Below are 26,470 nucleotides of genomic sequence, written 5' to 3'. Positions count from 1 at the left end.
AAGAGTGTCAAAAGGAATGCTTCAGTACAGGATAGATGAACTTGCTAGCAAGAGTGAGATTAAGCAGGCAAAATGCGCGAAAGCTTCCTTCTTTGATGTCCTTTTGTATGGGCGGCCAACAAATGTGGCTTAGATTGACAGTGGGTCTTCAGATCTCAAATCCAAGCAAAAAAGTCCTCACAGCTATGCCCAGCTGCTAGGGTTGTAGTTGATTCCAGATGCAGACAGGTTGACATCCAAGATCAACCATCATAAGCATGGAGATTAGTCTGGAGGCATTCATACATGGTTATGAGCATGGCTTTCACAGTTGAATGACTAGTGTAACAGAGAAGGAAGGCCAGTAAAACTGGAACCTGGGTCATCATGTAAACATGGTCCCATTGCATTGCACATGTAGGTAATAAGAACACTGCAATAAACACATACAAAGAGAGTTAGTGGTAAATGAAAAATCATTTGCCAATAAGCATATGACAAATATAGGAACAAAAAACATTTTCTCACAAAGCAACCTGGTTCCTAAAAGAGAGGTGGCAAAGAGACTCTTCCACAAATCAGAATTGATTGTGTCAATAATGCCTCTTGTCCAATCATACAAGAAGCAAGTAATTAGGGACTGGAGAGATGGCTCAGTGGTTAAGAGCACTGGCTGCTATTCCAGAGTTCAATTCCCAGCACCCACATGGTGGCTCACACCATCTGTAATGGGATCTGATGGCCTCTTCTGATGCATCTGAAGACTGCTACACTGTACTCATATACATAAAATAAGTAAATAAATCTAAAAAAAGCAAGCAATATAAATAATTTGTACTGAAATACAGAAAAATGTCACTGCTAATCCTAAACTGATGCATGTATTCTAAATATATTCATTTGAAAAACCATTGTAGGATTCTAGGATGTAAGTTGGTTGAGAGAATACATGCTCCCTAGCATCCCCCAAACAATAAAAATATCAAAAACTACACAAATAAATAAATCTAAGTACAGATGTTCAATCAATTCTCAGATACCAGCAATCATACTGTGTTTCAGGTAAACAACCTTTCAACTTCCAGTCATTGGAAAAATAATTCACTTATGAAGACACTAGAAGTATTCAGGGAAAAACTTCAGGTGCAACATGTATTTCCTGTATTTAAAAGTTACTTTTAAGCCAAGCAATGGAGGCACATTCCTTTAATCCCAGTACTTGGGAAACAGAAGCAGGCAGATCTCTGAGTTCGAGGCCAGCCTGATCTACAGAGTTGAGTTCCAGGACAGCCAGGGCTACACAGAGAAACCCTGTCTTGAAAAACCAAAAAAGCCAAAACAATCACTTTTGCTAAAAGACACTTTTTGAAGACAGCTACCAAAAACAGAATGTTCTTTGGCTTTGCAACAGTTTGTCTCAGTCATTTTCCCCCTCATAGTAAGAAGTAGCAGAAGAGTGGTCTATTGAGCCTAAATTATATAATATATTACTAAATAATAAATATATTATAGATATAATTTTTCATTGTAGAACATTCTCAATTAGAAACATAAGTGTAAATAAATATGTAGAAGATATCTCTTTGGAAAGTAGGAAAAGTTACTTCTATGACTTATTTTCCTAGATTTTGAAATGAGTAGGAATTTACTTTATATTAATACTGTATTTATTTGGAATAGTATGAGCTGATTTAGAATATCTAGTATGTGTGTGTTGTGTGTGTGTGTATATATATATATATATATATATATGACCACTGTTATTTAATTATAAGCAAATGTATTATTACATAAATACATTGTATGTTTGTACATACTGTTCAATGGATGGCAGCAGTAATTCTTAATTTGTTCTGATTTTAAAATAGTGAGATGATCCATAGAATACAACTCAAAGATAAATATAAGAATTTTAGCTGGGCGGTGGTGGCACACACCTTTAATTCCAGCATTTGGGAGGCAGAGGCAGGTGGATTTCTGAGTTCGAGGCCAGCCTGGTCTACAGAGTGAGTTCCAGGACAGCTAGGGCTACACAGAGAAACCGTGTCTCGAAAAAAAAATATTAAAGATCAGATGTTATAAAATAAGGAGAACTAGAATTTTATAAAAAGCAATAACTTACAAGCTATGGAAACATTCACTTCATACTTCATGTTAAGTGTAAAAGTACATAATTCAGGGTTGATGAAAGGGCTCTCTGTTAAGAATACTTGCTGTTCTTCCAATGCTCAGCTCCTACCTGCCTCCAAGGGCAATGCCCTTCCCCCCAACACACACACACATGCACACACGCACACACACACACACACACACACACACACACACACACACACACACACACATGTGCGTCATATACACATACTTTCTCTTAAGCACATACAAGAAAATAAACAATAAAATATATATAAAAAATCTAAGCCAGGCAGTGGTGGTGCACACCTTTAATCCCAGCACTTGGGAGGCAGAGGCAGGTGGATTTCTGAGTTCAAGGCCAGCCTGGTCTACAGAGTGAGTTCCAGAACAGCCAGGGCTACACAGAGAAACCCTGTCTCAAAAAACCAAAAAATAAAAAATAAAAAATAAAAAATCTAGAATAATTGAGTAATTTACATAAAAACCACAGAAAATGGAATCAAACATCACATAGTTTGAAGGTATGATAATAATTTTTTAGCTCTGAAGTATATAATGGCAAAAGAAGAATATTTATACAATCAGTGTACTTTAAAAACAATTTTGGCCTAGAGTAGTCTCAGCAGTAGAGGGGTTGCCTAGCATATGGCTTTAAAAAGAAATAACTATACAAGAGGGAAAATGAATTAATAAAGCATATACTTCTGCAAGATATTTCCCATAGCTAAAATCTCTCAAGACAAGAAAACTAGGGAAAAAAGGAAAAGAGAAAGATTAAGACACCAAAAAGTGAGTGGTCAAAGGCAAGCATTCTCAAAGAACAGGTTTGGGAAAGCAGCTGTAAATATGGAAATAGGTTCAACCTTGCTAGCTATGGAATAGATACAAATTAAAGAGATAATAAGTTATGCTAACACCCAGTGTTGCTGATGCCAATTAGCACAACCCTTTTGGAAAGCAATTTGGCAGTATGTCTCAAAAGTAATAAATATATTCAGTTTGTTTAAATCGCTAATTCCAGGCATGGAATCCAAGGGAGCAACTTGAAAGAAGAAAGCCCTATGCATAAGGCTCTATGGTGGTGGCATTTATAGAATTAGAAACCTGTTTGGCAATGAAGAGAAAAGTTAGGTAAAGTAAGGTCCTTGCATGTCAACATGATGGAATGTCCTGCAGCAGTGAGTTCTTTGGCCCTGTGTTTATTGCAGTCTAATTGGTTTCCCAACCATCCCTGTATCCCATCTGACCCAGAGTACACCCTTTCCTCTTGGTTCAGCTGTGCTCAAGAAAGAGCCATGAATCTGGTAAGGGTTCTCATATTGGGTTTGTGAAGCTCTCCTAGTTACTTTGCTGTTGCTTCGATGAAACACCAGGATGAAGGCAGCTTAGAGAAGGGAGAGTTAGCTTGGGCTTGTGGTTCCAGAGGGATTCGAGGAAGTCCATAAGGGTAGGGCGGCAGCAAGGGGGCAAAAGGCAGGAGAGGGTGGGAGGCTGGAAGCTCATCTTGAACTGTAAGCATGACACACACACAGAGAAAAAAAAAGCCAAGCTTTTAATCTTAAAGCCACACAGACAGACAGACAGACAGACAGACAGACAGACAGACAGACAGAGAGCTCTCAGTAATGAACTTCCTCCAAAAAAGTTGTACCAACTGGAGACCAAGTGTTCAAAACAATGAGTTCCTTCAAATCACTATGGAAGCCAGAGCTTCAGCTCTTAGCTGTATTCATCAGGATTTCAGAGTCTCTCTCTCTCCTCTCTCTCTCTCTCTCTCTCTCTCTCTCTCTCTCTCTCTCTCTCTCTCTCTCTCACTCACACACACAGACACACAGACACACACACACAGACACACAGACACACACACAGACACACACACACACACAGACACACACACAGACACACACACACAGACACACAGACACACACACACCCCTTTGCTTCCTGACTCTGAGCTTCTCCCACTGAACCTGAGAGTATATACTGGCTTCTATTTCTTACCCGGCTGCTCCCTCACCGTTCCCCTGATCCTGTTCTTGCCAAGGTCACTGTTGACCTCCATCCTACTGGTCCTTGTCCTACTAGGATGATTGGCAGTATTCTTTAAAACTTGATGAATTAATTCATATTTGCTTACTTATATGTGTCTGTGGCTGTATGCAGCTATGCATGTCTATATAGAGCAGGAGGTTTCCTCTTCTATCTCTCCACTTACTCCTTTGAGACAGGTCTTTTCCTGAACTTGGGGCTCACTTTTTTTTTTTTTTTTTTAGCTTAGGCTAGAAGCCAGCAAGCTCTAATGATTCTTGTGGATTCACTTGTCTTGGAGTTGGGGTTCTAGGCATTTGCAGGGATGCCCAGCCTTTTGTGTGTGTACTGGGGTCCAAACTCTGGTCCTTATGATTGTGGAGTACTGATCACCTCTCTAGTCCTGACTGGGAGCATTCTTGAAACTCCCTCTTCCATTGCCTTTGCATAACACACCTGTCTTAGTTACTCTTCTATTGTTGTGACAAAAAAACCCACAACTGAGGCAACTTGTAAATGAACCATTTAATTGGGCTTCCAGTTTCAGGGGTTTTGGTTTACTCCACAAAGATGGAGTAAAGGCATGAGGGTACGGACAGCTAACAGTTCACATGTTGATCGGCAAGTAGACAGAGAAAGACACTCACAATGCTAGAAGTCTTTTGAATCCTCAAAGCCCACCTCCCAGTGACACACTCCCTCTAGTAAGGCCATACCTTCTAATCCCTCCTAAAAGTTCCATCAATTGGGGACCAAGAAGTATATATGGTCCTTGTGAAATATATGAGCCTGTGGGTGCTGTTCTCATTCAAACCAATACATAACCTCTCCATTTCTCCTTACATCACATCTTGTTGACTCTAGGAATATATATATAAGATGTATCACATATTATCATACATATAACATATCATATATAATCAATGATATATTATAATACACACATATGTATAAACATATATACAAGTGGGATATATATATATATATATACATACATACACACACATATATATACATATTATATACACATATACACACACACACACATCCCAGTTTGGACTCATTCTTTTTACTCTTTGTCCATACTATCTTATCCACTTATTCACTTCCGTGGCTTTATATATCATCCATACATTTGGATCTCTTTTGTGTCTAGCCAGTATCAATCCTCTGACCTTCAGACCCACCTTGATATATCCTTTTGATGCTATTCAAGTATCTTGAACTTGAGAGATAACTTACTCCCTCAGCAAGTCCTGTCTCAGTGTATACTGCTTCTGATACCTTCATCCACCAGTCTCCTCACCAGAATCCTCACATTCATATCCCTCCCTCCAGTCCTGTTCATCCGACCTCCAGACTGTTCCTCTAATTGGTCTGACTCTTTTTATTCACTCTGCCACCATCACCCAGGCTCTGTCATCTCTTGGTGATCTCTTGATGCCATGTGACACTCCAGTTTGACTCTACTGGAATGTCTGTCTGTTAGTCTGTAAACTCTCAAAGGACAAGGACTGTAGTTGTCTAGCTAGCTGGTTATTTGGTGCCTTGAGCAGCATTTGGCTGTGGTAGGAGGTTGTTGTTTATTTATAGAATAAATAAGCAGAATGGTTTCGGTTATGTAAAAATTATGTGTGAGAACAGGAAGGAAATGGGGAATAATTAAAGAGCTGACGAAAACAGGATTTAGAAAACCCACTGATGAAGGAATTCAGAGTAAGAGACACACATATAAGAAATATGTAGTTATACACGTGTGTGATGGAGAGAGTATCATGGGGTAAAGAAGTCAGTATGACCGAGAGTGCAGGCCCCTGAGAAGATGAACTAGCAAGAATGGTTTGGAGAGCTCTTGTCTTGTAGAGCTTGTGGTGGTACATGCCTGTTAACCCAGCCCCTCAGAAGGCTGAGGCAGGAGGATCACAGCTAGAGGCCGGCTGGGTTGCTTTTGCAGATCAGTTGGAAAGTGCTTGCCTAGCATACACCAGGCCTTGGGTCCATCCCACAGTGTCACGGATAGGTAAAATATGTCTTACAGAGATGCTTGGACTTTAGGCCAGGTGAACTCGGGCTGAAAGAACTTGCCTTCCCACAGCATGATTCCATGAACTGGAAACACATTTTTTAAAAAAAAAAAAAAAAGAAGAAGTATTAAAAGATTGGGGTGTAGATTCAGTAAGCTGTTGGGGGACCAGGAGAGACAGCAGAGAAGGCATAGGTGCCCATATAGGAAGTCTGAGCAGAGGTCAGGAAGATGAGAGTGGAGAACCCCCAGGTGCTCCAGGCCGTTGTTCTCCATCACAGGTGAAAGGGCTACCTGGTCCTCCACTCAGCTTCTCACTCTTAACCCGTCGGCAACCAGGTTCCCTACCTGTGCCTGATGTCAGTTGATCTGCTAGCACTTAACCCTTTAACTTCCCTTCTGAATAAGCAAACTAGCTGCCTTGGTCCTTTAGATATTTCCCATGGAGAAATTTGCTTGAGGAGTTTAGAATTTCAAGCCTTTCCTTTTGTTCCTCCTACATACGCACCATACCTCTGCACATGCACAGACACTCAGAAAACCCTCTGCCTGTAAATCTCATCAGGGATTTGACCACATGGCAAACCATAGCTAGTTTTAAAAGCAGATTGAGCTACTATCTGATAGCATTCATAGGAAGTAATGAAGAGGTGGCAAGGGTACCCTAACACCCAGAAGACCAAGGGACAGCCTCTTAAGTAAGCCACGGGTTAGAGCCATGCAAATGAAAATATAATCCTGTGTTTGCTCGGGAATGCTTAATAATGTAGAGACATATGTTTCACTAAAATGACTGTATGCTTTTGCTGTTTCAGTTTGATACATCATCACCTCAACATCTTTTGGATAAGATAATTGTGAATCTCAAAAAGATGAACCATGTCTAGGAATTCCTATGAAAATGAAGATAAATAAGGAGACATTTACCTTATTAGATATTTAAAGTAGTAAAAACTTAGTGACCATGAGATAGAAGTAGATTCCAAATATCTTACATCATTACTATACATTGCAAAAAAGGACATTGTGGTGGTTTGAATGGAATGGTCCTCGCAGACTCCTGTGTCTGAAAGCTTGGCTATAGGGAGTGTGGCCTTGTTGAAGGAAGTGTGTCACTGTAGAGACAGGCTTTGAGGTAGTATGTATGCTCAAGCTATGCCCAGTGTGGCAGACAGTCTCCTGCTGCTGCCTGTGCATTAAGAAGTAGAATTCTCAGCTCCTTCTCCAGCACCGTGTCTGCCTGTATGCTGCCATGCTTCTTGCTATGACAATAATGGCCTAAACCTCTGAACCTCTAAGCCAGCCTCCAATTAAATGTTTTCCTTTATAAGAATTACCATGATCATGGTGTCTCTTTACAAAAAAACAAAAACAAAAACAAAAAACCTTAACTAAGACAGATGTCTTGAGGGATGAGGAGAAGGCTTAGAAGTTAAGAGTGCGTGTTGCTCTTACAGGGGATTCTGGTTTGGTTCCCAGCGCACTTGGCAGCTTATAACCATTTGTACCTCTAGTTCCAGGAGATGCTGCCTTCCGACCTCCAGGATACAGGCCCATAAAGATGCATAAACATATGTGAAGGAAATACATTCACACGAATAAAAAACATAACTAAAATGTTTTCTGAAGTAAAAGTGATATCTTGGTTCAATGAGGAAAGGAGAGGGTTTTTGTTGTTTAAGAAATGGTGATGATATAGCTAATTAGCCATCTGGATAAAAATAAAATTGGACTTTTATCCCACACTATAGATAAAACAAATGGTAGATTATCAGAAAGTGTGTGTCAGAAATATGACAGATAAGGATTAATATCTACATGGTGCAGAGAGCTCTTCAAAATTGATAAGAAAAATACACAGCAGAAATGTGGTCAAAAACTTGGAATATACAATTCATAGAAGAACAAATCAACCAGCCGGTAAAACCGCCTCTGCTTTTATACCAGCTCCCTAGAGAAACTCTCCTTCCCATGGCAGGTTGTCTTACTTAGGGTTTCTATTTTCTGTGAAGAGATACAATGACCATGACAACTCTTATAGGGAAAACAGTTCATTGGGGCTGGCTTACAGTTTCCGAGGTTTAGTCCATTATCGTCATGGTAATGAGCAGGAAGAGACAGTGAACCACATTAGCTCTGGCTTGAGCTTCTGAGACCTAAAGCCAACCCCCTGGTAAAGCCCTTCCTCCAACAAGGCCACACCTCCTAATAGTGCCAGTCCCTATGAGCCTATGGGGCCATTTTCATTCAAAGTACCACACAGGTCTAAAGGTGACTTCCCATAAGGCTTTAGGAGGGGTAGCGATGATACAAACCAACCGCATGATATGTGTCTTCCCCTCTGCACAGACCACAGTGACCATTGTGGGAAGCGTCTCTGCAAGACACTCAGAGTGCGTGGTGAAGAATGCAGACACGGGCAAGCTGCTCTGCCAGGGGAGAAGCCAGCTGAACCGGACCTGTGCCTGCAACATCCCCAGCAGACCTAGCTACAGTATGTGGATTCCTCTGGGCAGTTGTTATAAAGTGAAGAAGCAAGAGCCTCCCCGGAGAGTTCAGTTCCTGGGGAATGGGGTAGTTCTCTTCCTGCCTCTTTACCTATGGTTCCCACCTGAGTCTTCCCTACTGCCCCATCTCCTGAGTTGACTCCAGCTCCTCACTCTCCAATGTGACTGGGGAGAGATGGGGAAGGAGACATTGGCTATGAGAGCTTGGGAGAGCAAGAAACCTTTAGGCTTGCTTTCCAGGTAGAGGAGGGGATTCAGAGTTCAGAAAAGCAGTTGTGCCTTAGGTGAGATAAGAAAACATTCTAAGTTCAGTGCGTTCATTCATCCATCCATTCATTCATACAGGAGGTACGAACATCTGGGTACAAAGTATTGTGCTAGGTTCCAGAAATATGAAGATGCAAACAGGTTAAGCTGAACCTTGCTTCAGAATCTTTATAACCTATTATGGTTACACTGAGAGTATAAATGTTGGTGTGCAATGCAGTGTATACATGTAGGGTTATAATGTAGTATTATTGGGTACCTAGAACCATAAAAGCACCTATATGTCTTAGATAGGATTTTATTGCTGTGAAGAGACACCATGACCATGACAACTCTTATAAGGAAAGCATTTAATTGGGACTGGCTTACAGGTTCAGATGTTTAGTCCATTGTCATCATGGCAGGAAGCATGGCAGCATGCAGGCAGACATGGTGCTGGAGAAGGAGCTGAGAGTTCTACACCTAGATCCACAGGCAGCAGGAAGAGACAGTGAGCCACACTAGGCCAGGCTAGAGTTTATGAGACTTCCTAGGCCACCCCAGGGACACACTTTCTCCAACAAAGCCACACCTACTCCAACAAGGCCACACCTCTCAATAGTGCAATCCCTATGAACCTATGGGGCCATTTGCATTCGAACTACCACACCTAGGGTGGATCTCTTTCTGGGTAAGTGATATCAGTGTTACAAGAATGAGGGATTAGCAGAGATAAGCCAGAGAAAAGGGAGAAACATATGAAACCAGACACCAGCTTGTATGCTAGACAGAAGAAGAGAAAGGGGCTTAGATTGGAGAACTAAAAAAGTTTCTCGATGAGTAAGACAAATGGTGGGTTAGGGGCAGGGAGGACTGGACACCAGGGAGCTAGGGGACAACAGAAGGCCATGTGAAGTGTGGGCTCCATCCTGGGAGGCCTCAGCTACAAGTAGCACAGTCAGACTCATTAGCAGGAAGACACGATTGTGGATGGTCTATCCCTGGAATAGACCATCCCATAGGGCAGGGACCTTGAGAAGTTTGTTGCTGTGCATAGACAAAAGGGACTGAGAGCTGGAACTAGAGGTGAATGGATGTGAAGTGGTCTAGGCATGTCCAGGAGGCTCAAAAGAGGATTCATGAGTCTGATAAGATGGGAAAGATGTGGGAGAGTTAAGGTGATGGTGGATGCCTCCTAGAATGTGTGGCGTGATCACACTGAAGCTGTCCGAGTTGCTTGTGAACAGTGGAGTTAATATTGGGCTATGTGTAGACAGATATTTACTGCTTATATTTCTGGTGGTTGGGGATCCTAGATGAGGGCATCAGACGATTCAGTGTATGGTGAAGGCTCTCTCTCTGCTTCAGAGATGATCCCCAGCCCTCCCTTATAAGGACACCGATCCCATTCACGAGGAGGATGTCCTCATGATTTAACTACTTCCCAAAGGCTCCACCTCATAATATTATCAAATCGAATATTGAGTTCCCAAATAAAAACATTGAGGGTATACCACACGGCGAGCCTAGAGCACACTCCAGTTAAACATCCAGTTAGAGCCTTGGGCAGTTCCTCAAGATGCACTGAATGCACAAAGCCAGAGTCATGAGCTAAATATGTCCCTTGAAATCACTGGATCTGGATACTTTAAAAGTGCATCACACTGTACCATCTTTCAAGTGCAGTGCACTTCTAGTGAAATTGGGTCATTAAAGATGCAGATCTCACTCACGTATAAAATATCACTCTAAAGTATCTAAGACTGACTTAGAAAGCTAACTGGTGGCATTAGAACCTCCAACAACTGGTCCCCTTCTCTTGGCTGAATGCAACAAGTTCAATTATCTACTCTTTGTGCTCAGCTGTCTAAAGCAATTGATAAAACTTAATTTGTGGGCGGGTGCTTTATCTGTGTCTCTCTCTTTGTCTCTGTCTCTCTCTGTATGTGTTGAGACAGTGTCTCGCTATGTAACAAATCCTTCTGCTTCAGCCTCCTCAGTGTTAGAATTTTATATATATATAATATATACACATATATACATATATATACATATATGTATTATATATATATATAATCTCTAACATGACCCATCATGTCTACTTTCCTGGCCTATTTTGGCTGGCCTTACCTCTACTGTCAAGTCTTGTTTTCCATATACTTTGAAACAGTAGAGAAGGGTCACCTCATTCATACACCCTCCTAGTTGTCTTGCTACACCTTTGGTTCTCCAGAGGCACCCTTATCTTGCACCTAAATTATACACAGAGTTCAAGCTACTCACATGGTATTCCCTAAACTTCTGTGTCTTCTTCACCTTGACTCTTTTACCTCTTCTAGAACTGTAAGTGTGCCGAGCAGTGGTGGCACACACCTTTAATCCCAGCACCTGGGAGGCAGAGGCAGGCTAGCCTGGTCTACAGAGTGAGTTCCAGGATAGCCAGGGCTATGCAGAGAAACCCTGTCTCGAAAAACAAAACAACAACAAAAACCGAAAAAAAAAAAAAAAAAAAAGAACTATAAGTGCTTTCAGAGGGGAGGTTATGAATATTCATTTCCCTGTGAAATTTCCAACGTGTTGTGCACGGTTGGTGCTCAGTAAAGTCTGACTTCTTTGGCACCCTCCCTGGGCACTTGTCAATTCTATGGAAATGTATTTTGCCTGGGAGTCCCTCAGTGCTAAATGGCCATGTGTTCAGTTCACTAACATGCATCAAGTGTCTGTTCATATGCTCCTGCTGAGGGGTCATGTCAGCCCTCCAGACCTCCTTGTCTTCAGAACAAAAGATTATCATTTCACATAAGCCCACTTCACGTGAGCAGAATGCTGTGTGGAATTCTCGCCATCAGAGGAAGTCACTGTGCTGGAGAGAAGCATCTCCATGCAAAGATCCTTAGAGTTTGTGAACAGCACACCAATACAGTTTCAAGAAGGAACATACGGATGTCTACAAAGTCAGGCCAACTTCTCACAATGTCGACACTCCCATTTAACAAGCCTCATGAATTCCTACAAGGAAGAAGATATTATTTCCTCTGTATTAGGGCTGTTCCTTGCTTAGACATAACAGGACTGGGGTGGATCATGGTACCCAAAGGATGCTCTATGTGCTCATTATATTTGGAGGGGCATTACAATATACAGGTTCTGAGACCAGCCTCAGGTCTGCTGAGTCATCAAGGCTTGGAATAGAGCTCTGGTATCGATAGTTCCCGAAAGCCTTTGTGATTCTGACCAACAGCTGGGTTTGAGTACGAGTACCGCTGCTTCAGCTCCAGAGCTGAGGTTTAAGGAGATACTGAAAGCAGCATTTCTCTACTGCTGACTTAGCATAGGTTTCACCCCCATTTTATTCTCTTGAGGTTTTCAACCAACAGATAAGGTTTTCAGAAGCAAACCCGAAAACCTTCTTTTGACAGCAGCTGACTCCAAGGAGATCACTGGGCCTCACCCCAGGGTACCGCGTTTAGGGTTTCTTCAGTAAATATTTACTGAGTGTGGACTTCTCTGAAGGTGCAGGATTTCTTTTCCACTGGTATTCATATTCCAGGCACTTCTTGCTCGGTGACTTGTTTTATTCTCACGCCTTGGCCAATTACAAGCTGAGGTAGTGATCCCAGCGAGAGCATGGGATGTAAATGGGCTGTAAAATGGCTTTTCCTGGTGATTATCTGTGGGAGCCTTGGAGCTAGCATCAGGCTCAGTCTGTTTGGAGGCTTATGCTGTGCACTGTGGCTGCCTGACATGAATGGCCCATGGGGAAGGAGCCACACACTGATTGAAATGGTGGTGAACAGCTGGCACACCCGTGCCCTCTGTGTAGAAAAGGCAAGAATATTTCTTTCTTTCTTTTGCATCTCCAGCTATGCTTGACTATGGCAGGACCCCACCATGAATGACTCTTCCCCTCCCTTTTCTTTTCCTCCAGATGTCTTAGTTGTCAATGCGACCTTCTCCTTTCCGTCTTGGAACTTATCAGAAAGATTCAACTTCACCAACTGTGCGTCATTAAAAGAGTAAGATTGGCTTTGCCTTTTAAATGTTCTCATTGCTTTTAAATTTATTTGTTTTGCTCCTCAATTTCCTAAAGAACTCTTTGGTGGACTAGAACTTTCCAAAGTGCCTTTTGGAGCATGGCCTAACGGGAGCTAGGAGAGCCACGGAGGTAATAAACCGTGCTCGCTCGTTCAAGCCCTAACAAGAAAACTGGAGCAGCTTTGGAGAGCATGCGCCAAGGTGTCCTTATCAACAGGGAAAGGTATTTTTCCCAGACCTCAAGGGTCCCCGAACTAAGGGTCAGTAAGGAATACCACTAAACTCTCCCATGATGCAAATGGCTTTGGAAGTTTGGCCAGAGCAATAAGACCTGCGCATGAGACAGGTTGAAGTCTTCTTCACCAAAAGTCACATTCATTTTGCTTTCTTTCTGTGATGCTAGGGAATTAGACTTGGTGGCCTTGAGCATGCTAAGCAAGTCCACCACTTAGCAACCCTAGCCCTGTGTCTTCCGTTTGTTACTGTTGGCCCCATTCAGCTATGAACCCTTAGAATTTGGACTACAGCTCCCTCTTGACTCCTAAAGCAGAGAGAAGACAAGAGAAAATAGTCTCTTGAGAGGCCCAGCCTCTGCAATTGGGACAGAGGACATGTGTGGGCTGTATTACCAGAGGCGTGTTAATTCATTATGGGATGAGATTGGACATCAGCACAGGAGAACAACTTCCAGCCTGGTCCAGAAATCACTATAGGAAAAAGTGAAGTCAGACTGTGTTAGGTTATCTTTACCAAAGAGGTGCATTGCAAGGTCACACACAGGCACAGAGTCAGCAATGTCTAAGAAGCAGAATGAATTTAGGGAAGAAAAATAGAATTGTTGATATTGGAAGCCTCCAACCCAGCAAACAGGAAAAAGGAAGAGAGAATGAAGTAGAACTTAGGGGTGCAAAGAAAGTTTAAAGATGTCTCTCTGTAGATACTCTGCTGTAGAGCCTGAGTAGAAGGAAATATCATTCCTTGGGGTCCCACTGCTAGGTGAATACCGACGTCAGAGCCAGATCCACCAGCCTGGAGTGCTCCTTTTCAGGGAGCTGCCTGGGGCAGAGTCTCCCTCCCTGAAATGTAACCTGTTACATTCTACCCTGAGGAAACTATTTTCTGTAGGTTAGGATCTCAGGAGCATATATGAATTCCAAGCCAGATACACCCCCTCTGTCCAGTTTCCTCATCACCCCCTGCTAAGTTTTCTTGAGGTATCCCTTGGACAGCTCTCCAGACCAGCCCCAATCTTTCTTCTGTTAATACTGTGTAATTCTGATCTCTGATCATTCTCTATGCATGGAGGGCATTCTCAAGCCCTCCACAGTTACCCATGTACAATGCCTCATTGGATTAGCAGGCCCAACTCTTCCTTTGGTTGTAAAGAAAACAGTGGTGCCCCTGCCTCCCTGCCTGCCAGGGAGTGCTTTGTGTCTCACACCATGTTGTTGGCAGCACAGCTGCTCCAGGGAGTGAGGGCTTTGCTGATCTGCTGAGTGGCAGACAGGAGAGAAAGATCCCTCTTTTCGGAGACTTACCTGAGGGTAGACAAATAGCAACCAGGTTCAGAATCAGATTCAGCGGGTTCCTGTTATTAACAGACCAGCGGGTGACCCTAGCTTCAGATCTCCATGGCAACACCTCTGTAAGTGTGATGACAATCCATCAACTTACAGGGCTTCCCAGAGAACCACATAAAGCCTTACTCTTTTCTCCAACCTCAAAGGACCATCCTTCCTCCCTTTCTCCATCCTAGCTAGTCAAAGACCTCATTATTAATAGTAGTATCATTCCTGAATGTTCTTAATCTGTAGCAGAGGGAAATTTCTAGAATATGAATAATTCCCTGGAAATATAGAAATTAAGTTGGTATTTCCACATCACCAGATGCCCAGCGTGTATTGGAACCGGCTGTGCTTGGTGTAAACGAGACAAGAAATGCATCCACCCCTTCACCCCCTGCGAACCATCAGATTACGAGAGGAATCAGGTAAAGTGGCATTTGAAGTATTATGAGATCTATCAGAAGCAAGTGCCTGTGTACATACAGCCCCACCCCTTCCTGTGTGCCTCACTCCGATGCTGAAGGGATGTTCTCCAATGCAGGATCTCTGTCAAGTTCCTGTGGAGAAACCACCCAAGGACTCAGAAGGAAAAGTCAAGGAGAACAAGAGAAACAGAACCGATGGGGCTTTGCAGGTCAGGCTCAACTTTTGTGTTTATAATGGAAAGACAAAATCCCCTTTTGGTGACAACAACAACTCTTACTACTTTGAGTTTCTGTTGTAAAATTCCCCATCTTACTTATAACCCCAGTCTTCCCTCCCCCACACACTCTTTTTTCTCTTCTTTTCTTTTCTTTTTTTTTTTTTTTTTTTTTTTTTTTTTTTTTTTTTTTTTTTTGGTTCATTTTTAAACCAAGTTTCACATAATTGGCTCAATACATCAAAGGCTTCACATTCGCATAAGAGAAATTAAAACTTTGTAATTGTGAAAAATGATGCCGTTCCAGTAGAAGTGGAATTGTAAAGGTGACTTTGTGGCTCACTGGGGAAAGTGTAGTGTACAGCTGAGATGACCTCGGTTCAAACCAGATACTATGACTTCACTGATGACCAGCGCTATGCGTGTGGGTAGGGGGTCTATGCAAAATAAGCAAACTGACCTTGCTTATTTTTTATTTGATTTATGGAGTTGATTGAACCCATCATTAATAATGCCAAGACAAGAACAGCTAAAGAATATGTGTCTCCCTCCCTTGTCTCCAAAGTGGTGATTTTTTTTTCCCCGTGAAATTTTCATGGAAAATCCTCTTGCTTTGCCTTCATAGTTACAGTTAATTACCACAGTCTAGATATCAGTCATGTACAAAAAAGAAGGGCTGAGACCATGCGAGTATTTCCGAGCAGGACACGTGTGACTCTGTTTAGTTCTGTACTGGGTCCCTCCAGTTGCCAGAAGTTCATTAAGTGTTTACATGTGGTGACACACACACACAGAGTGGACAGGTTCCCTCCTCATTCTCTTTCGACTCTGTCAGAAGCAGACAAATTAGGATCAGCCCTGGAAGAAATTCAAAGGGCCCGGCCTTCTATTCTGTGACCATTCTGGGGCTCAGACTTAGCCATTTGCAGCTACTTAAGGTCAAGTGTCAATACAAATAAGAAGCACATTTTTAATCATTACTGAAAAGTTGATACTAACTTTGGGTGAATTAAGTAACAGGCGGAGGGCCTGTGAACCCAAATGGATTATGAAGTTAATTAAAGCATTAGTGAACCTTGGTGTGCCAATATCTCCGGCCTTTGCGTCTCTGAGACTTAATTAAGTGATGGGCTGCTTCTCTGGTCTCGGTGGTTTGTAAAAACTAAGACACAGTGACAGGAGCTTGGATGGAGAAGAGAGAAGCTTTTTTCTTTTAATTGAGCTTGGTAGTGGTGGCTTTCAGTTTTGGTAAACTGCAGGGACCACGAGATTTACCATCTTCACTATTTTTAGTGTGCACTTCCGTAATGTAAGTATTCCTTCACACTGAGTGTACAGCCAGTCACTGCAATACTTTACATTGTGCTAAACTGAAACTCAGTACTCATTTAGTAACTCCTCCCCCCACCCCCAGACTCCTTTAAACCCCTATTCTATCTTCTGTCTCTAAGACATAACGGAGGCACCTCCTGTGAGGGGTTTGTTTGCCTCTTGTGACAGGCTTACTTCACTTATCACTGTGTGTGTCCTGGCACGGATTAGACTTTCTTTCCTCTTGAAGGCTGAGTAATATTCCAGCATATGTATATAGCACATCTTATTTATACATTCTTTCAACCACAGGCTCTTGGTTTGCTTTCACCATTTAGGCATTAGGACACAGGCATAGGACTGCCTCTTAGAGCCACCCTGTTTAATTCTTTTGATCAACACCACAGAATTAAGACTCCTGGATCACACTGTAATTCTTTTTATTAAGTGCCACCATCCTGCCTTCCATGGTACTCGGTCTAGCTGAGGATTGTACTAACAGGGCTCGAGGGTTTCTATCTCTCGAATCCTCATGGACATTTTCCTGTCTTGTTTGGTTTGGTTTGGTTATTACCGTACTCACAGATGTGAGCTGCAGCCTCATCTGACGTTGGTTGTCTTCTCCGTGTGCTTTCTGACTCCTTTTCATTTGCTTGCCTTATGAAAGCATTTAGCTTATGTCATCTACTAAACTCCTTTCCCATTGATTGAACTGGTTAACTTCTCTTCTTCCTTTGGGCACAAGAAGTACATTCTAGGGTTTAGCCAGATACAACATTTGAAAGTATTTCTCTCCCATTCTCTATATTATCTTTTAAGTTTGTTGAGAGAGAGAGAGTGTGTGTGTGTGTGTGTGTGTGTGTGTGTGTGAGAGAGAGAGAGAGAGAGAATGTGTGAGAGAGAGAGAGAATGTGTGTACGTCTGCATGTGTATATGTGTGTGTTTATGGGTGTGTGTGTTTATGTGTGTATATATATGTATATGTGTATGTTTGTGCATATATGTATATGTGTGTATGAGTGTGTATGTGTATATATGTGTGTATATATGTATGTGTGTGTATGTGTCCATGTGTGTGCATGTGTCTGTGTGTGTATGTGTGTGTATGTATGTGTGTCTGTGTGTGTTGCTAGATCTCAAACCCACAACCTGACACAGTAGACAAGCACTCTACATTAAGCTAGATCCCTGGACTAGTTATGTTCTTTGATACATAGAACTTTTAATTTCAATGAAGTCCAATTTGCCTATTTTTTCTTTTGTTCCTTGTGCTTTGGAGGCCAGGTCCAAGACATGACTATCAAGCCTAATGTTGGGATGCCTTTCAAACTTCCGCTTTCTTCTTCTAGTTTTAACTCATCTGTGCACACCTTACCCACTGGAGTCCATTTTTTGTAGATCTAGTAAAGCGAGGTTCAGTCATCCTTCTGCATATGGCTATTCTGCAGGCGGCTATTCTGCATATGGATTTCCAGCACCATTCCTTGAACACTTTCTCCCTGGATCAGTGGTTATAACATCCTCACTGAAAACCTGGTGGGCTTGTATGTGAGGTTCTTTTGTTCCTTCCTGTCTCACTGCTCTGTGCATCATCTTCACATGAATACTATACTGTCTATGTTTATACTTATTTTTTTTTTTTACTATGTTTTGGAACCAGTGTGTATCTTCCAACTTCTTTCTTGTCTTTGTTTCATAAGAAAACAACACATAAAACTTTCACTCTGTTTTCCTCTGAATAGTACCACCTTGTAAAATATAGCTGAAGATCTTAAGCGCTGCTAATGATGTCAAAGGTCAAGGTATAGGATGCTCATTACTACAGGCCTCCCCAGGCTGCCCTTTTATAGCTCCATCTACTGCCTCCTGTCCCCACCAGCTCTGGAGTCCCACACCACCAGCATGTTCTCCATTTCTATAATCTTGCCCCTTCTAAAATTTTATGTAAATAGAATCATCTGGATGTACCCTTTGGGAGATTGGTTTTTTATTAAATTTGTTTTTATGGATACATAAAAACAGAGATTATACATATTAATGGGGTACCATGTGATGCAGTTAGATGGAAATTCAGCCAAGTTCTTGTATAGCAGTCTGGGCAGTGCTTTATAAATGTCTTAAAGAGAAGGGTGACATAGTCATAGCACCCTGGCTTCCTGTATTGTGCCTTCCTGTACCTTCTAAACTGTGATACTGTGGTTTAAAAGTAGGGTCACCAAGAGAGAAAGGTAAGTCTCAAAAGAGGCCAAGGTTTGCCTTCAACACTTCTTTACAAATTGCCCTTCTCGGTTTTGAGAAAGACATTTTGCTGAGACCAAAACATTTACTTTACATGTGTGCGACTCAGAGCAGAATCTCAAGTTTGGTTGGTAGGGAATGGTCTGCTGCCTGGCACAGGAGAGATTTCCTGTGCTCTCTCTGTGAAAGGCTGCTGTCTTTTATTATCACATGAACATGAAACCTTCTGGTTCGCATTGTTGGTTCTCGTGTCAAGTCTGCATGGTAGACCCAACAGTTGAGTTAGCCACCAAGAGCTTTTCTTGAATGCCATCTGCCCACATCACCTCAGCACCCAACGCTTCCTGTGTGCCGGGCTCCATCTGAGGGTCTGAGATGCTGAGCTAGAGTCAGTGCTTCCTGCAGGAAGCTATGGAGCATCTGCTCTATGATGTCATGCTGAACTCTATGGATACCACATGCAATACACAAGTGAGTTAGACCCCTCTCTGGACATCCATGAGAACACCCGTAGCAATACCATATATGTATATTTATATATACTATGTGTGTGTGTGTGTATAAGTAGAACCTGAAAGTACAAAAACTCAAAGCCTGGCTATGCACAGAGTCTTAGTTCTTAGCTGTTCTTGTTTATTTAAGCCTAATGCCTGGTGGCTAAATGCAATCATTGTGGTTGGTTAAGTCTTTGATGGATGCACTGATTGATAGAAATGACCTTTCAGCTCACCTTAGAGGGATAAGAAACACCTAGACTCAATAAGGCAGAAGAATGAATATTCTTCATGAAGCAACTGCCATAAATAAGTGTGATCATGGCCAGAAAATCCAGGAAACCTCAGTAATTCAGTTTGCCTTGGCAGAAGAGGCAGGGAACAAGTGATAGCATAGAAGAGTGATCAAGCTGGAGCCTGTATGTGCTGGGATGCATGCCTTTGGGGATTTTTGGGTTCCTTCTTCAGTGGCAATGGGAAGTTATTCACTACATCCATTTTAATGTATGGATTTGGTCACCTGATAATGTGGTGCTCATAGGGGAGGACTCCTGCTTCAATCCCAAGACAGTTGATTTTACATTCTCATGATCCTAAGACTTACTTGATCCAGGCTACTGTGGCAGTTTGAATATGCTTGGCCCATGGGAAGTGGCACTACCTTGTTGGAGTAGGTGTGGCCTTGTTGGAGGAAGTATGTCACTGTGTAGGCTAGCTTTGAGGGCTTCTGGTGCTCAAGCCCCAACCAGTGTGGAAGAGACAGTCTCCTTCTGCTTGACTTCAGATCAGGGTGTAGAACTCTCAGCTCCATGCCCGCCTGGATGCTCCACACTTCCCCCCCATGATGATAAAGGACCCAACCTCTAAAACTGTAAGCCAGCCCTGATTTAATGTTGTCTTTTATAAAAGTTGCTTTGGTCGTGGTGTCTCTTCACAGCAACAAAACCTAAGACAGATTCCCTGATCCAGAAACATGAGCCCTAATTTGTCAGGGGACTGAACCAAAGAAAAGCATGAACCCAGTGAAGAAGCCCCAAATCTCATCCGGCCTAGAATAAGGGCAGCTATCTGCTATAAGACCAATCTTAATCTCTCCTTTCCTGAAACCATGAGACTGCTGGCCCTGTCACCTGACTGGGTGGCCATCTTTCCTTTCATTTCCTACCCATCTCTCATCTGGTGCCCTTACTTGCTGAGGGCAGCTGGAACTGCCCCTCCTGCCCCCATGGAAGGCTGTAATGATATCTGGTATAATGTAGATGATTTCTGGTTAAGATTTTTTGACTTTGTTTTGTTGGTTGGTTGGTTGGTTAGTTGGTTTTGTTGTTTTGGTTTAGAGGGGTGGTATTTGTTTTCTTTTTATTTTATTTAAGACAGGGTCTCATTGTGTAGCTCTGGCTGTCACTGTGTAGACTAAGAACTCAATATACAGAGTAGGCTGGTCTCAATCTCAGAGATCCAACTGCTTCTGCCTCCAGAGTGCTGAGATTAAAGACATGCAGCACCACACTTGGCCTCTTTGGTCATACTCGTAATTCCTCACAATATATCTAACACTATAGGGCAGAAATCAACCATGTCAAGCTATGCCTCTGCTTTCCTCCATGACTTTTCAATGTGTGCTTTAATTTCAGTACCAAATGGACCCTTTCGACAAGCTTGTCTTCAAAAGTAAAATTAGATAACACAGACTTTTGTTTGTTTGTTTTTGAGTAGCTTCTATGGGCCTAGCACTGTTCTTTCTACATTGAGTTCATTCAGAGGATTTTTGTTGAGCAGCGATTGTGTGTTGGGCAGGCACAATATAGACCCACATGGAGCTTGCACTCTCAAACTTAGAATGTTTTAGAATGAGGAAGTGAGATTCTTTGTTATAAAAAGAGTTGAAACCTCATAACGGGAATAAAAGCTAGAAAGAATGTCAGAGTGGACTAAGTTGAATAGTAGCAGCTAATTTTTATCAGGCCCTTGTTGTATCCTGAACTCAGTGTCTGCTAATCTAAGCTTCACAATGCCACATTTTACAGGCATGGAAGTTTTACCTCAAAACCAAAATGTAGATAAGAAATTTAACCTAGGTGTCTGGATCAATCGTTTTCAGTTTTAACTACTACCCTACCTTAAGTGACCTAAACTGAGTAAGTGTTAAACCACATAATATTATTGTTAAAAGCCTCTCCGTAAGGGAGGAAACTCTTAAAGATAATGCAGGCTTTTCTCAGGATTAGACTGTAAGAGTCTGTCCCATCTGCACGCCAGCCAGAAGGGAGTTTATTCTCGTGGAAGACAGAGGGGGAGAGGGGCATCTCAGGATGAGGGCTAAGAGAAAGAAGGAGCCCCAGGAAAGGCCAGGCATCTTCTTCAAGACAAGGAGATCATGAAAGGCCCCAAATGGGCCAGGATGACCGAAACAAGAGTGAACCAACAAAAATCCAGTGTTCAGCCTGAGTCTTGGGAGATGGTATGTTAGAAGTAGGGTTAAGAACTGTGTTCTCTGATCTCAGCATCCTGATGATCTGGCCTGATCTTAGGGGCCACATTCAAGTTCAGTGGCCAAGAGTAAGTTAGGGGATAGCCTTGGCAGCTCGTCATGGGTTGTGTCAGCCTCACCTTGGTATTAGTCCCCAGGTCACAAAAGCAAGTCTTAATCTCTCAGAAGAGAGCATGGATCTCTGAAAGTTTCCCACCTAAGTCCTGAGGCCTAATGACCTTTGGCAGCTCCCAGTTCCCTGTTACATCCCAAGTTCTCTGTTGCTGTGCTGAGTCTCCTATGAAGGGGTATTTCCTCAGGGGACTGAGCATCAAATACATCGAGGGGTTCATTGAACTCTCCCATTATTCTTTGATGTGATTGTATTCTGCTCTTTTCTTTCCATATTACATTCCCTTTTACACTTTTCCATCTCCACTGCTGGCCACCACACTGCTCACTTTGTACATATGATTAATATATTACATCTATCCTCTTCTTGGCCATTAATGAAGATGTTAAATAATTCTAAACCAAATACTCATCCCCATGGGGCCCCACAGGACACTTTCGTCTAATTAGTTGTATTACCTTTCATCTCTCTCATGTCCTTTGACTTCAGATGTCCTGCTGATTTTGAATCCATGTGACTTTTCATCCCGTCCTGTTTGAACTAATTTCATGAGTGAAAATCTGAGAGATGTTTTACCAAGTGTTGATTCAGGTCCAGACCTACAGAGAGCTTCATTATGTTCCAATTTTTTCCCCCTTAACAGATTAATAGAGTATAGTTTGTTCTTAATAAACTGAGCCTTCCTAATGGACCTCTTTCAAATAGTCTTTTCTCCACAAATGTCATGGAAATTTGAGTTAGGTTGGTGTCAGATGTCACATAAGGTGAGTCGTAGTTAGGATTTCTATTGCTGCAGTACAATACCAAGACCAAAAGCAAGTTGAGGGATAAAGGGCTTATTTGACCTACACTTCCACGACACTGTTAGTTATCAAAGGAAGTCAGGACAGTAACTCAAGGAGGGCACTCCACAACCTGGAGGCAAGAGCTGATGCAGAGGCCACAGAGGAGTGCTGCTTACTGGCTTGCTCCTTGTGGCTTGCTCAGCCTGTTTTCTTGTAGACCCCAGGACCACCAGCCCAGGGATCACATGACCCACCATGGGCTGGGTCCTCCCCCATCAATCACTAATTAAGAAAATGCTCTACAGCTGGATCTTATTTAGACATTTTCTAAATTGAGATTCCCTCCTGTCAGATAATTCTAGTGTCTCAAGTTGACATAAGACCAGCCGGTGCAAGTTGCTTGTGTTGTGAGAGTTGATCCTCTCCGATGTTTTCAAGGAGAACTGTTGCAGGCAGCTATACACTTTCCAACATCTTATAAAGGGCTTAGTTTTTGAAAAAAAAATAAAAATAAGCATGCATTCTGAAAACCACCTAATTAAGTCCTTTCCCATGTGATATCCTAATACAAACAAACCAGTAGGAAACCAGAGCTCATTTTTTTTAAAACAAAATAGTTAAAATTTACTATCACTTAAAAAATAACCCCTGTGTCTAAAATGGAACTCCCAGGATGTGGACTATTCTGAGGGTAATGGGTAGAAGATGTTGGGCCAGGATGGTTACAGTCAGTGATGTGTAGATTGGATGTATGGGAACCTTGGATATGGGAAGAAGGAAGACCCTTGCTGTAGGGGTGAGAAGTCCTGGCTGTATCCAGCCCAATTATGGTTTTCAAGTAGCCCTTTTGGGTGAGCTTGAGGGTTGGCTGCATCATGTCAGGTTGTAATTTTAAATTAAAGTACCAAATAACATAACATATGGAGGGTGAAAAACATTGTGGGAAAGAATTGTTCTCTGGCCCTTTGTATTCATTTTATTTTTTAAAAAGTTATCAACAAATATTAAAGAAGAAACCTATAAATGAATTCTTGCATCCATGAGGTACAGTTATGCAGCTGCCCTATCTTAAAGTGTGTATTTTCACAGTAGGGTCTCCTCCCACTGATTGCTCTTTAGCCTTATAACTCTAAGATTAAGGAAAAAAAAAATGCAGCTGGGCAGTGGTGGAGCACGCCTTTAATCCCAGCACTTGGGAGGCAGAGGTAGGTGGATTTCGAGGCCAGCCTGGTCTACAGAGTAAGTTCCAGGACACCCAGGGCTACACAGAGAAACCCTGTCTCGGAAAAAGAAAAAAAAAAAAAAGAAAAAAAGAAAAAAAATGCTCCCAGCAAATAAAAGAGCTGATATGACCTTCTTTGGAAGCAAACTGCAAGGATCCGCTTCCATAAGAAGCCAGGCCTAGACTGGGTCCTCCATGGCCCATGTAAACTCCTGTAAATGATAAGATTTTCAAATGAAAGCCTTTTGGATTGCAAGGCTGTATCTACCCAAGGGGAAGGAGGAAGTTAGGATATCAGCCTCTGATGGTGCTTCTAGAGCCACTAAAAGAGTAAAATGAGCCTATCTTTTTAAAAAACTCTTTTCTTTACTAGTTACAAGGCTCTTGTACTATGAACACAGAAGTAGCATGTTCAAAAACATGCTATCCTGTTTCACATTTTTGCTTTGGCAGACAACCACAGTCTAAGTATAAGAAGCACAGAGAAAAGGACTTGGCTTCGGAGGGCAAGTAATGAACTGTTTACAATAGCAGAAAGTTACGGCCAGGGAGCTTCGCTCCACGGGCAGCACGTGGAATATAAGCACAGACGTTAGGGGATCTGAATTCAGATCCCCTAAACCTAGGAAAACACAAGGGCAGGAAAAGCCAAGGACAGTAGCACGTGTCCGTAACTCCGGCATTCCTAAGGTGAGATGGGGGGCAATTCAACTTATATTGGCAGGTCTTATGTTAGCTTGACACACACTAGAATTATCTGACAGGAGGGAACCTCCATTTAGTCCCCAGGAGTGTGTGCATCCGCAAACAAGGTATAAGGTGAAGACCAACACCCTAGGCAGTTTTCTGACCTATAGCACACACATAAACACACACACACATATATATGCACACAAACATATACATACACCAACATATACACACATATATACTCACAAGCATGAGTGCACAAAGTTAAAAAAAAATTTAAACACACACATAATCTTGCTTCTCTACAAAGACAGTGCTCTCTTGTAGGGCAGGGGTTACAAATTTTCCCTATAACAGTGATTCCAACCCTTCCTAACGCTGTGACCCTTTAATATGTTCCTCATGTGGTGGTGACCCCCAACCATAAAATTATTGCCATTGCTACTGCACAACTGTCATGTTGCGGCTGTTAGGAACTGAAATGCAAATAGCTGTGTTTCTCAATGGTCTTAAGCAACCTCTGTGAAATGGGGTTGTGACCCACAGGTTCAGGACTTCTGCACTACAAAGAATCAGGCAGTGTGTGTTTTAGGCTGTGCCGGCTACCCAGCCTCTGTTGTAACCAGCTACCTTTGCAGCTCAAGATAATCCACATACTTCTGGATAATGACATGTGACGTGTGCCGTTATGTGATTGAAATTCTATTCTCCTTTTGACATTTTTTTCCACAGGACATTCAAAAACAGCAGACAGGATTTGATCCTGGGACTGTAGTTTCCTGGCTCTTGATCTGCCCACCCACACACATCATGCCTACCCTCACCTAGCACTTGCTGATCTAGTGATCAGTAAGTACTTGATCACTTGGCTGTCACCTACAAAGCTAAACAGGAAGCCTTCTTATAACACACACTTGACATTTGCAAGGGATTTATCTTCAAGTCGTTGCTAATCCCCTATCCCAAGTACCACTCTAGGAGATAATTCCACCCCCCAGCCCCCATAAAATGCAGTCAAGTATAACAGAATAATTAAAGTGACCCTTTCAGGCTCTTACTGGTTCAATAAATAAATACAGGGCTAACATCCTTTTTAAGGTGATTAAAATAAAGTCCACCACGGGAATCAATTCCCTGCCGCATTACATCATCACCAAGATGACATTAATGATGGATTTACCAGAATCTGCAAAAATCAATCTACAGTGATAATGAGTGATGGCTGCTTTGCCACATAGCACCTGGGTTTGCCAGGAGAGCAGAATGAGAGTTGGTTCCTGCCAGCGGGACGATCAGTGTGGCAGCAGACCACATTCTGTCACCTGGACCAGCAGGGGATGGGCAGGTGCTAGGCCTCACAGAAGCTGGACCAGTGACTCAGTGTCGCCTGGTAGACTTCATCCTACAAGTGGCTGATTTGTGCTTTGGCCCAGTGTGGCATGATGGGCTTCTCTGGACTTTTAGGTCACTTTCAAATGGAAAGAGTGTGACTGTGGAGTTTCTGCATGCTAAGACCTGCTATGCTTTAATACTTGCCAGAATCTTGGAATGGAGAGGATCTTAAAAAAAAAAAAAAAAAAAAAGATCAAAAGATCATAATGGAGGATGGTAGCATTTGGAGGAGAGATGCACGAGGCGCCCAGGTTGTTTTTGTCTTGCAAAGGGAAAACGGGGCCTGAAGGAGTGGCTGGGTGGTTAAGAATACTTCTCCCTCTTGCAGAGGATCCAAGTTCAAGTCTCTGTACTAATGTCAGATGTGTCACAACAGCCTGTCATTTTAACTCGGGACAACGCTCTCCTCTGGCCTCTGAAACAGCTGATCACAAGTACATCTAATTTAAAATAAACCTTTAGGAGCCGCCATCTTCTCTCCGGTGAGTTCCTAAGCCCGGAGCAGCCAGCCGGGAGGCACAGGCCCCAAGAATCTCAGGGGTCTTGCAGGGCGTCAGGGACAGGACAAGCTCTGGTCAG

The 26,470-nt window shown here is 42.5% G+C and overlaps 1 protein-coding gene across 1 annotated transcript in view; it reads left to right on the top strand.

Moving 5' to 3' along the window:
• Positions 1–26,470, top strand: part of Plxnc1 (plexin C1) — a 159,921-nt gene that overhangs the window by 66,116 nt on the left and 67,335 nt on the right. The window contains exons 6-9 of the mRNA XM_031350348.1: positions 8,513–8,657; positions 12,845–12,932; positions 14,839–14,941; positions 15,058–15,150. Coding sequence (XP_031206208.1) covers positions 8,513–8,657; positions 12,845–12,932; positions 14,839–14,941; positions 15,058–15,150 — 429 coding nt within the window. The remainder of the gene's footprint in view (positions 1–8,512; positions 8,658–12,844; positions 12,933–14,838; positions 14,942–15,057; positions 15,151–26,470) is intronic.

This window comes from Mastomys coucha, unplaced genomic scaffold (assembly GCF_008632895.1).
Source record: "Mastomys coucha isolate ucsf_1 unplaced genomic scaffold, UCSF_Mcou_1 pScaffold4, whole genome shotgun sequence".
Taxonomy (NCBI): domain Eukaryota; kingdom Metazoa; phylum Chordata; class Mammalia; order Rodentia; family Muridae; genus Mastomys; species Mastomys coucha.
The sequence above is the reverse complement of the archived record's forward strand: the minus strand, read 5'-3'. Positions and strand labels throughout refer to the sequence as shown.